The 12,156-nt window shown below is 40.8% G+C and overlaps 1 protein-coding gene across 1 annotated transcript in view; it reads right to left on the bottom strand.

The window, feature by feature from the left end:
* Nucleotides 1–12,156, bottom strand: part of CACNA2D3 (calcium voltage-gated channel auxiliary subunit alpha2delta 3) — an 807,400-nt gene that overhangs the window by 147,611 nt on the left and 647,633 nt on the right. The window contains 2 exon segments of the mRNA XM_054694676.1: nucleotides 3,261–3,341; nucleotides 11,863–11,984. Of these exon segments, the coding sequence (XP_054550651.1) occupies nucleotides 3,261–3,341; nucleotides 11,863–11,984 (203 nt within the window).

Raw genomic sequence — 12,156 nt, 5'->3', positions numbered from 1 at the left:
AACAAAAAGCAAAACAAGAAACTCTTTCTATCCCAAACAGACACATGGAGCCCATGAACATGAGACCAGCAGGTCAGGTCAGGCCTGAAGTGGTGCGGGCCTTTCCAAGTAGTCCTGATAATCATTTGCGAGGTTGTACACCTTTCCTTTCAGATATGATTCAATTTAACACAAGGATTTCATTGAAATTCCAAATTACTGCCAATGGCGGCTTCCCATCAGCTACTGGAGACACACAGGTGGGGCAGAAGCCTGCTCACGCCTTCACCTTCACCTCCCTAGACAAGGATACTCCCTCAGTGAGAAAGGTGGGCTTTCTTTAGATTTATTTATGCATACAAGAACTGGGGTACAGCCAGAGGTGCAGAGGGTGAGAGGATTCACCAGAGACATAGTAGGGAACCAGAGTCGGGAGTAGAACAGGCGGATTGACTGAAATACACTGCTGAGGAGAGTAGCGGGTGCGACAGGAGAGGTCTGCTGTGCCATGTGGGTAGCTCCCTGGGCGGGGATTGAACTCTGCTGTAGTGGCTGCAGATAGCTTCATAGTGCAGGGATTTACCCCTTGTGCCACCAGGGAGGCCCCCAGAAAGGCGGTTTTTAAGAGTGATAAACAACATCTATTTAATTTGAGGAAAACACACAGAAGAAAGTCACTAAGCTAATCACATAGCGGCATGTTGAAGAGGACATGTTTTGGACACAGAAAAGTCCTCTTGGGGCTCCCGACTTCAGGATGCTGCTTCCAAGGCAGCTCTCAAAATCAAGCCTGAGAAATATTATTTTATCAGAAATCTACCAAATATACTTTTTAAAAGAAGGTTCATAATCACCAGTTTAAAAGGTAAGAACTAAATACACTTCCTTGATTAATCTTGCTTCTTCATCCTTCTCTGTAGCTATATTTTGAAAATAGGGACCAGTTGACACACACTGAGTAGCGGTGATCAGGAATATGTCTCCTCCACCCAGCAAGGGTGGGCCAAACCTGCTGTGGGATCTGGCCAGTATGGTAAGTCAAGAGTGAACCAGCAACCATTTGGAAAATTCAGACTTCCCAGACTGCACCCACCGTGTCCGAGCTGAGTCTGCATTTCACCCATGCTTAAAGAGATAATTAGGAAACAAAGCATCTGAAAATATTTTAGCAGTTTGCAAACTTGAGGAAAAGTGACTGGGATGGGCACAGTGGTCTTAAAAGGACCAACAGTCATCCTTCATGAGGCCTGAATGAGAAACCTAAGGAAAAGGTTTTAAAAAGAAATTTCAAACAGATGGACAGGCAACTTTGGTCAGAGCATGTCTTTGACAGCTGCCATATGTGGCTCAGCTCCAGGAAGATAAAACACTTCCAAAACTAGCTGGCCAGGTCAACCTGGAGGTAAGCAAGTCTGACCTCCTCTAAGCAAAAATAAATCTTGCTGAGTTATATGATCCTGACTTCTACTTTCCTTAAGGAACATGAGATGCTAAGTGATAAAATTTGAAGACAGCAGCCGTGAATTCTCAGTGTCCTTATCTCCTCGCTGATTAGTTGCAGGTCTGCCTAGTTCACAATGAGCTATAGGTCAGATACATAAGACTGTCTTCCTGCCATACCCAAGAATCCAGGGATAACCAGGGCAACTGTCCCCAAATCTTTCAATCCCTGCTAATATAACTATGATGTATAGGCTAAGTCAGAAATGAAGTGGGGGGAAAGCCACAGTGTATCCTCAGTGAAAACCACTTGAAACATATCTGCTCTACTTGTATTCCTTCCTACAAGCATGCAGAGTGTGCAAAGCACAGAAGTTGATGTTCAAAGTCACCAGATAGTACAATTTATGGAAAAGAATGACTCCCAGCAGAATGACTCCCTTTGGCAAACCTAGCCAATATCAGGATGGAACACGGAAGGCTCATCCATCCATCAACCAACAGGTCCCAAAATTACTTAACAGAATTAGATGATGTGCAATTGCTTAGCCTCTATCTGAAGAATACAAAAACACTAATTCAAAGGGATATTTGTACTTCTATGGTTATCGAAGCAAATTTATAATAGCCAAGTTATGGAAGAAACCAAAGGGCCCAATGAGAGATGAGGGGAAAGAAGATGTAGTATATAGATACAATGGAGTATTACTCAGTTACAAAAAATAGATGAAATCTTGCATCTGTCACAACATGGATAAAACTGGAATTATGTTACGTAAAATAAGTCAGAAGGAGAAAAACAAATATCAGATCATTTCACTCATATGTGGAATACAAAGAAAAAAACAAAGTTACAGACAAAACTAAATCAAAACAAACCCTTGAAATCTGACTGCCAAATTGAGGCTACCAGAGGCAGAGGGTAGGAGTGGGGGTAAAGGGGGGAGAGGGCCCAATGGACCATGGTGGAGGACCATGGGTGCTTTGGTGGTGGGAGTGGTGTGGTAACATGCATCTGAAGAGGTGTGAATCTGTACCCCTAAATCATAGACAATGTTTTTCATATACAGTGTTGGAAACCAATGTTACCTCAATAAAAATAATACAATGAACAGAATAACAAAAAGAAATAGATGGTGTGGCAGACATGCTTTGAGAGTCCATTTTTGTCAATAGCTGTCCTCAAAGGAGGGCTTTCTGGAGCAGTTTCTGGCCCATTTGGCTAAAAACCACGAGGCAAGTCCCTATCAAGCCCCAGATGAACGCCAACAAGCCTAAGAGATGAGATGTGGGAAAAGCCAGAGATGGGTTTTTTGGCAGCTCAAGACTCAATCATAAAATGCTTTGGCTTTTTCCTGTTCCTGAGCCAATCACTGCACCTATGATGGATCTAACTAATTCTGAGAGGGATCAAGGTGATAGAAATCCTAGGCACTCTAGAGAAGGGCACATTTCAGCTTGTGTGCCTCAAACAAAGCCATTTCCTCGCATGCCCACTGTTATCCTTATGACCAGAAGCGGGAGACGTGTAGCTGTATTTAAATGACCATGCTACCTACTGTCAAGAAATGCCTCCTGCTCATAGCCAGAATTTCTGACTGGTTTGGAGCTCAAGAATAAAGTCTGGGGAAAGATTTCTGTGTTCACATTAAACACAACCAGCTGTCAGAGCCTTGGGTTGGAGGAGATGACAGAAAGCTGAAGACAAAGTAGTTTTAAATTTTGTGTCCTTTCGAAGCCTACTTTCTGGGGAATAAATGTGCAACATAGGAGCCGCTGACTGGCTGGATGAGTGGATGCCACACTTACTTCACAGCCATGGATGGGAACCCATCATTTACCTGCCACCACGGGAGACTTCCGTTCGTCCAGGAGCTGGATGGAGGTGCTCGCTGTCACCACATTGCTTTTGTTGACTGTTCCTGAAAGAAAAACAACCATCATGACAAAATGCAGAAAGCCATAGCATGCCTGTGAAGACAGCAATCAGACTGGCCCACGGTCACCAATTCTGCAAGTTGTGCTGGTGCTCAGCTCCCAGCACCCAGATGTGGACTCTTCCATCAGGTTGTGTAGCCAGTGCTCTCAGTGAATGGAATCAAGGCACCAGGTGGCTGCCACCTGCATGGGGGTGGAGGAGGTATCATCCTCGTCTTCACATTGAAATTATTGGTTCACAAAGAAGGACAATGCTATTTTTTTGTTTTTGTCATTTTTGCAGTTTCTAACTTCAGTATTTACTTGTGTCAGTGATCATATTTCTATCGCCCTTGTAAATATTGCAATGGGAGTGGCACAAGGTAGAGTTTTGAAATTACAACGAATTAAGAAATTGAGAACTCCATATTATTGGTTAAAATCTTCCTGGTCTATAAAATTTAAATTTCAAGCTCAGTTTTCTGAACATAACCATTCTAAATTAGGACAGAGCTAGACTGCAGTCTTTATTTCAAACCTTTATTAATGTGGGTGATAATACGGCATGAATAGCAAGAAGTTTTCAATTATTAACAATGCTTCCAATACCCATGAATAAAGAGATTGAGCACAAATTCTCAATTGCTAGCACAGTGCTACCTTACAGAAGGAGTTTGATAAATGTGAGTTGAATAGAAAACAATAGAATTGAGAAGCAAAGAGAAGGCAGCTATGAATTTGAATATACTTAAAATCAAAGCAATTAAAGACTTTCTTCTGGATCAAGCTGAGCAGTAATAAAACTCAGCTTCTTTTCCAATGGGTACAGGTATTCAATACACGGTAGAAAAAATGAGAGCAAGATCCAGTGCAGCATTTGAACTGGGTGATTTTTAACATTTTCCCTGAATCTAAAGGGAACATGACATCTCTTAAGATGTTATATCACCCATAATTTTACCATGAACAAGGTAAATTTCTTTTTTAACAGAGCAAGCTGACTCAAGGGACGCTCTCTCTCTCTCTCTCTCTCTCTCTCTCTCTCTCACACACACACACATCACTTTTGGTATATTTTGGTGTATACTCTCACCTCCCACAGTTAGCCCTCCTCCCAGTCCAGTTTTAGATACAACCTACTCAGTCACAAAAGGAAAATTTGCTGATTCCAGTCCAGATCTAGAAATTAAGTTATATACTTTTTTAGAGGACTATGAAAATGGAAGTATCATAAAATTGCAAGATAAAAACCACATGATTATTGATAGCTTTGCAGCAGACTGAGAAAGCACCCTGGTATTTTTAGCAATAAAGTGTGATATAAACATAGAAAAGAGACTAGGTCACATGAAAATTTACATTTGAGAGCACACACACACATATGGGCATGAGTACACATAGGCCTTTCAGCAGAGGACAACAAAATCCAAAAATCTCAGATCTGAAAGAAACCCAATTGATAATCTACTCTAAAATTCTACCTACTAAGAAATTTCTATAAAAGCATTTGGTCTTTCCTTAAATGTCTTTATTAATGAAGTACCTTCTTCCTAATAAATCCACTCAACTATTAGACAGTTCTGGCCAACATGCTGTCTACAAATTTCAAAAACACTCTTTCTGAAGGTGTTTTCATTCCTGCGAAAGAGCAAGTGCCAAGACTTGGGGAGGGGGATTTAAGACTAAACACTAAAGGACTTCTGTTAGAACTGACTTAATGATGCTTATAATAGATTAATACACAATGCCTTAACATAAAACATAAACAATGGACTGTCCAGAACAATCCAAGTTTACAGAATTAGGTCTTATTCATTTCTGAGCTTGCTACAATGCACAGTTGTGCAGAACAAGCACAGAAAATGTTGATGTATGAGACCAGAAAGAGTCTAGGACAATTGAAAAATATTTGCAGCTTGTCTTGCTTCTAAAATTGGTTGAAAGAAGACAGAGTCCAGTTCTATTGTGGAGGAAGGTGACCTTATTTTTTTTTTTTTTATAACATAAAACCTTAGCAATGGAAAGATTACTTGGCTACAGGACTTTCATTGGTCACTGCAGTCCTCTGTCAGCAGAGCACAAGTCTATGCAAAGTCTTAATTCCCACACCTGCATGCTGGTTTAAATCAGTTTAGCTTCAATGGGAAATTGTGGGTCTCCAAAAATGATTGGACTGACTGATGTTTCTGGAAAAAGAGATTAGCCTGCATGAACTTCTGTTTAGTAGGGTCATGACAACATTAAACAAAAAATCTACTGAGAAATTTGTGTTCAAGTTCCACACAGTACGAACTATCAGTCCTGCTTCCTGAAATGCTCTTTGCACACTTTGGTTCAGCTAAAGCTTCATTTTATTCGGGGCTTTCACACTAATAGAATAGGCCTTGGCCAGGGCTGGATCAATATTCAGCATTGGTAGCTGAGGCGAACCCTGCAGGATCCGCCGCGGCGGTGAGCGAACGGCTCCGGGAGCCATTAGAGAAGAACAAAGACCCCGGGAGACCCGCACACAGCCCGGGCTGCCGGTAAGCCTGCGCGGAAACGCGGCGCGCTAGGGGAGCTTGAAAAGCAAGTGCAGACCGGGATCGCAGCTGCCCAGGTCCCCACGCCTGCGACCTAGGCTTGCGTGGAGACGCACGGAGGTCCTCACCTAGGTGAAGGTCCCTCCCTGAGTGAGCAGGAACCAGGCGCCCAGGCACGGGAGCTGTGCAAAAGGCGCCATTCCCGCGCCACTGAACTGGGCTACAGCCCGAGTCCTGGAACTGAGGGCTTCGAACTGAGACCCGGGGCACGAAAATTCGGGGCGTGGGTTCTCCACGACGGTGGGGCACAAGGCAGACACAGCACCCCAAAGCTGTTGAGGTGTACCCTACCATTCCCGCTCTGTTCTCTGTCCCACGGGGTGGGGGGAGGCGAAAAACAGCCCCCCAAGGACAATAGGAGAGATCTCTGGCGCCACCTAGCGACCAGGAAAAAAAATTCACTAACACCCTATAAAACAGGACATTTCTTAAGACTGCTTGAAAAGGGCAGAAGGTTTCTGGCGGACCCAGTGGCCAGCCGGGAAGTTATTCCACGCCAGGCCCCTTCCGACCAGCAGTCTGAGCCCACAGAGGGAGCAGGCACCCACGTCCGGGGCAGACCGGGTGCGCAAAAGAGTGTGCCTGAAACCGGAGGCGCAGGGACTGCATCCCGCTTCGCCATTTGAGAACAGGGACATTTCTTCAGTAAAAACTGCCTAAAACCAGCAGAAAGCTCCCCCAGAAGGCAGAGATGGCTCCTGGAAGAGCCAGAGGGGAGCGGAGAAGTTCACCCAAGATGTCAGTCAGTCCGAGCAACACAGTGTCCCAACGCATACGACAAATTAGAAAACAGACAGTAGGGAGTAGAAGAACCACACGCAACCTAAAAACTCCTCAGGAAAGAAGCACACCACAAAAAGAAAACCACTCCCCAGATTGCAACGACAGCAACTTGGAAGAACTTCTGAGCCTTCCAGAAAGAGAATTTAAAATTGCCATGATTAAAAAAGTGATAGATCAGAAGAAGGAAATTGAGTCCCTAAAGAGGGAAGTAAGAGAAATGCAGGAGATCAAAGAATTAATGGAGGAACTAAAGAACTCTGGGAAAAGCAATGAAAGCAGAATAGATGAAATGGAAGAACGAATAAGTAATCTTGAAGACACAGAAATAAAAAGAACCAAAACAGAAAAGGAAAGAGAAGTACGAAGGAAAAAGAATGAAGAAAGACTTCGGGAACTATCTGACTCCATGAGGAAAGGAAATATAAGAGTTATAGGAATTCCAGAAGGAGAGGAGAGAGATGTAGGAACAGAGAAAATATTCATGGATATAATTGAAGAGAACTTCCCAAATGAGAAGAAGGAGCTGAAAATTGATATACAAGAAGCAAGAAGAACACCAAACTTCCACGACGAAAGGAAAAACACAGCAAGACACATAATAGTAAAGCTCCCAAGAATCCAGGACAAGGAAAAAATAATGAAGCTGACAAGAGGGAAGAAACAGATAACATTCAAAGGAAAACCAATCAGGCTGACATCAGACTTCTCTGAAGAAACACTACGGGCAAGGAGAGAGTGGAGGGACATAGTCAACAGACTCCAAGAAAACAGATGCCAACCAAGAATATTCTATCCCGCAAAGCTCTCTTTCCTCCATGAAGAAAGAATATGGACCTTCCCAGACAAAGAGAAACTCCGGAATTTCATTGCGACTAAACCCCCACTCCAAAAAATACTACAAGGAATCCTAAAGCCAGAACCTCAGAGGGACGAATAACAACGAAAGAAGACCAAAAAAAAAAAAAAAAAGTTATTAAAAGAATAAATAAATAAAATCAAAGGAAAGACAAACATAATGGCAAATACAGATGCTAACATATCAATATTAACTCTAAATGTAAATGGACTAAACTCTTCAATAAAAAGACACAGAGTTGCAGCCTGGATTAAGAAACAAAACCCAACCTTTTGCTGTCTCCAGGAAACACATTTAGCTACAAAAGATAAAAATAGGCTCAAAGTCAAAGGATGGAAAACAATCCTACAAGCAAATGGGCCAAAAAAGAAAGCAGGAACAGCTATACTTATATCAGATAAAACAGACTTCAAACTCAAAAAAATAAAAAGAGACCCCAATGGTCACTACATTATGATTAAGGGGACAATACTTCAAGAAGAAATAACACTCATTAACATATACTCACCAAACGAAAGAGCACCAAAATATATCAGACAACTGTTGTCCTCTCTGAAAACAGACATCAGAGAAAACACATATGTAGTGGGAGACTTCAACACACCACTATCAACAATGGATAGATCAACAAGACAAAAAATAAGTAAAGAAACTAAAGCTCTAAATAAGGACCTAGAGCATTTGGGCTTAACAGACATCTATAGAACACTAAACCCAAAAAAAACGGAGTACACATTTTTCTCAAGCGCACACGGATCATTCTCCAGGATCGATCACATACTGGGGCACAAGACAAACATCAACAGATACACCAAGATTGAAATCATACCAACCATCTTTTCTGACCACGAAGGCATCAAACTAGAAATAAATCATAAAAAGAAGGCAAGGAACTATCCTACCTCATGGAGATTAAAAGCCACACTACTGGAAGACCACTGGACTAACGAGGAGATCAAAGAAGAAATTAAAAAATTCTTTGAATTGAATGACAAGGAGGACACCAATATCCTAAATGTATGGGATGCAGCAAAAGCAGTAATAAGAGGAAAATATATAGCAATAGAAGCTCACATCAAAAAACAAGAAAGAACTCAAAGAAACAACCTAATCTCGAAGCTCAAAGATCTAGAAAAAGAACAACAAAAAAACCCCAGAACCAGTAGAAGAAAAGAAATAATAAAAACCAAAGCAGAAATAAAGGAAATTGAAACTAAAAAAACAATCCAAAAGATCAATGAAACCAAGAGCTGGTTCTTTGAAAAAATAAATAAAATAGACAAAACCCTAGCCAGGCTCACAAAGGAAAAAGGGAGAAAGCACAAATACACAGAATCATAAATGAAAGAGGAGAAATCACAACGGACACAGCAGAAATCAAAAGAATAATCAGTAACTACTATGAACAGTTATATGGAAACAAGTTCAACAATCTAGAGGAGATGGACAAATTCCTACAACTCTACAATCACCCAAAGCTAGATAAAGAAGAAATAGAACACCTAAACAGACCAATTACAAGCAGCGAAATTGAAATGGTAATTAAAAACCTCCCCAAAAACAAAAGCCCAGGACCTGATGGATTTACAAATGAATTCTACCAAACATTCAGAGACAAATTAGTGCCTATCCTTCACAAACTCTTCCAAAAAATTGAGAAGGAAGGGACAATACCAAACACGTTCTATGAAGCCAATATTACACTAATACCAAAACCAAATAAGGACAACACAAAAAAGGAAAACTATAGGCCAATCTCCCTAATGAACACTGATGCAAAAATCCTCAATAAAATTTTAGCTATCAGAATCCAACAATGTATCCATAAGATAATTCACCACGACCAAGTTGGATTCATTCCAGGGGCACAAGGATGGTTTAACATCCGAAAATCAATCAACGTTATCCAACACATCAACAAAAAGAAATATAAAAACCATATGATAATATCAATAGATGCTGAGAAAGCTTTCGACAAAGTGCAACACCCATTCATGATAAAAGCCCTTGAAATTCTTGGGATACAAGGAACATACCTCAACATCATAAAGGCCATCTATGACAAGCCAACAGCCAGTATCATTCTCAATGGTGAAAAGCTGAAAGCAATTCCATTAAGATCTGGAACAAGACAAGGATGTCCACTCTCACCACTGCTTTTCAATATAATACTGGAAGTCCTAGCCAGAGCAATAAGACAAGAGAAAGACATCCAAGGAATCCAAATAGGAAAAGAAGAAGTCAAACTATCACTATTTGCAGATGATATGATAATATACATAGAGAACCCCAAAATCTCCACAGAAAAACTAATTCAACTCATCAATCAATTCAGTAAAGTGGCAGGATACAAAATCAACACGCAAAAGTCAGTAGCCTTCCTATACACAAACAATAAATCTGAAGAAGAAGAAATCAAAAAAACCCCTTTTATTATCGAAACAAAAAAAATCAAATATTTGGGAATAAATCTAACAAAAGAGGTAAAGGACCTATACAAAGAAAACTATAAAACACTGTTAAAGAAATAGAAGAAGACACAAAGAAATGGAAAGACATCCCCTGCTCATGGATTGGAAGAATAAACATTATTAAAATGGCCATCCTACCAAAAGCAATATACAGATTCAATGCTATTCCAATCAAAATCTCAATGGCATTCTTCAAAGAAATAGAACAATTATTGATGAAATTCATATGGAATCACCAAAAACCCCGAATAGCCAAAGCTCTACTGAAAAAAAAAGAAGGAAATGGAGGCATCACACTCCCAGACTTCAAACTATACTACAAAGCCATAATCATCAAAACTGCATGGTATTGGAACAAGAACAGACATACAGACCAATGGAATCGAATAGAAAATCCAGAAATAAACCCACAGATTTATGGTCAACTAATCTTTGACAAAGGAGCAAAGACTATGCATTGGAGCAAAGAAAGTTTGTTCAATAAATGGTGCTGGGAAAACTGGGTCGCTACATGCAAAAGAATGAAGCTTGACCACTACCTCACACCATACACAAAAATCAACTCAAAATGGATTAAAGAACTAGACATAAGACCTGAAACCATAAAATACATAGAAGGAAATATAGGCGAAACACTACGGGATTTGCACATCAAAGACATCTTTACAGACACATCACCCAAAGCAGTGATAGTGAAGACAAAGATAAACAGCTGGGACTACATCAAATTAAAGAGCTTCTGCACAGCAAAAGAGACAATAACAAAAACAAAGAGAAACCCCACCAACTGGGAGAACATTTTTGCACCCAACACTAATGATAAAGGACTGATCACAAAAATCTGCAATGAGCTGATGAGACTCAGCAACAACAAAGAAAATAATCCAGTCAAAAAATGGGCAGAAGAGCTAAAAAGAAACTTCTCTGAAGAGGAAATGCAAATGGCCAACAGACATATGAAAAAATGTTCAACATCACTTGTCATCAGGGAAATGCAAATCAAAACTACCATGAGATACCATCTCACACCAGTGAGAATGGCACATATTAAAAAAACTAGCAACAACAAATGTTGGCGAGGATGTGGAGAAAAAGAAACTCTTGTGCACTGTTGGTGGGAGTGCAAACTGGTCCAACCACTATGGAGAGCTGTGTGGAGATTTCTGGACCTACTAAACATAGAGCTTCCATATGATCCAGCAATTCCACTCCTAGGTATTTACCCAAAGGACACAGAAACATCAATTCCAAAGAGCACCTGCACCCCTATGTTTATAGCAGCACTATTTACAATAGCTAAGCTTTGGAAACAACCCAAATGCCCAAAAATAGATGACTGGATCAAGAAGATGTGGTACATATATACCATGGAATATTACTCAGCATTCAAAAAAGATAAACACATGCAATTTGCAGCAACATGGATGGCACTGGAAGGGATCATGCTCAGCGAAATAAGCCAAAAAGAAAAAGAAAAATACCGGATGGTCTCACTCATAGCAGGAATCTAGAAAACTTAAAGAAGGGACCAGGAAAATGAATATAAGAAAGTGAAAATCAAAATCAACAAAAAACTATGAACCAGAGACACTTTTTGGGGGGTGGGGGGCGGGAGGGGAAGGATTGGGGTCAGAATGGGGCGTTTGCAATTGTATGGGGGAATATAAAAATAAAATTTAATATTAAAAAAAAAAAAATATTCAGCATTGGTTCTGAAGGCTAAACACGGCTCCCCTCAGCATCCAGGCAGCTCCCCCATTCTCTACACACATGCCTGAGACAATATGAACAGATAGACAGACAGACAGCACCCACCTCCAAACAGGGCACCCACCTGTGCTGAATGGGATCGAGTAGACGAAGCTCCCTGGAATCTGCTCAGCAGCTCTTCGGTACCAGAGGGGGAAATGGTCTGCATTGAAAATGTTCTCCTTGTCTCCAGCTTTCAGGAAGTCCCTTGAAATGGAGAAATGGAAATAAGTAGAAGAGCTTGTAGAATAGCATGTAGAAGAGCATGGAACACCCAGCAAGGAGAAGACAGATGTGGGTGCTTCCAAGCAGCCTTTGTCAGGTAGGAGAGTGCAGGTTTTTGTTGTTGTTGTTGTTGTTTTGTTTTGCATTTAGTTAT

The sequence above is a fragment of the Talpa occidentalis genome, unplaced genomic scaffold, assembly GCF_014898055.3.
Source record: "Talpa occidentalis isolate TD23 unplaced genomic scaffold, MPIMG_talOcc4v2.1 talOcc4.10, whole genome shotgun sequence".
Taxonomy (NCBI): Eukaryota; Metazoa; Chordata; class Mammalia; order Eulipotyphla; family Talpidae; genus Talpa; species Talpa occidentalis.
The sequence above is the reverse complement of the archived record's forward strand: the minus strand, read 5'-3'. Positions and strand labels throughout refer to the sequence as shown.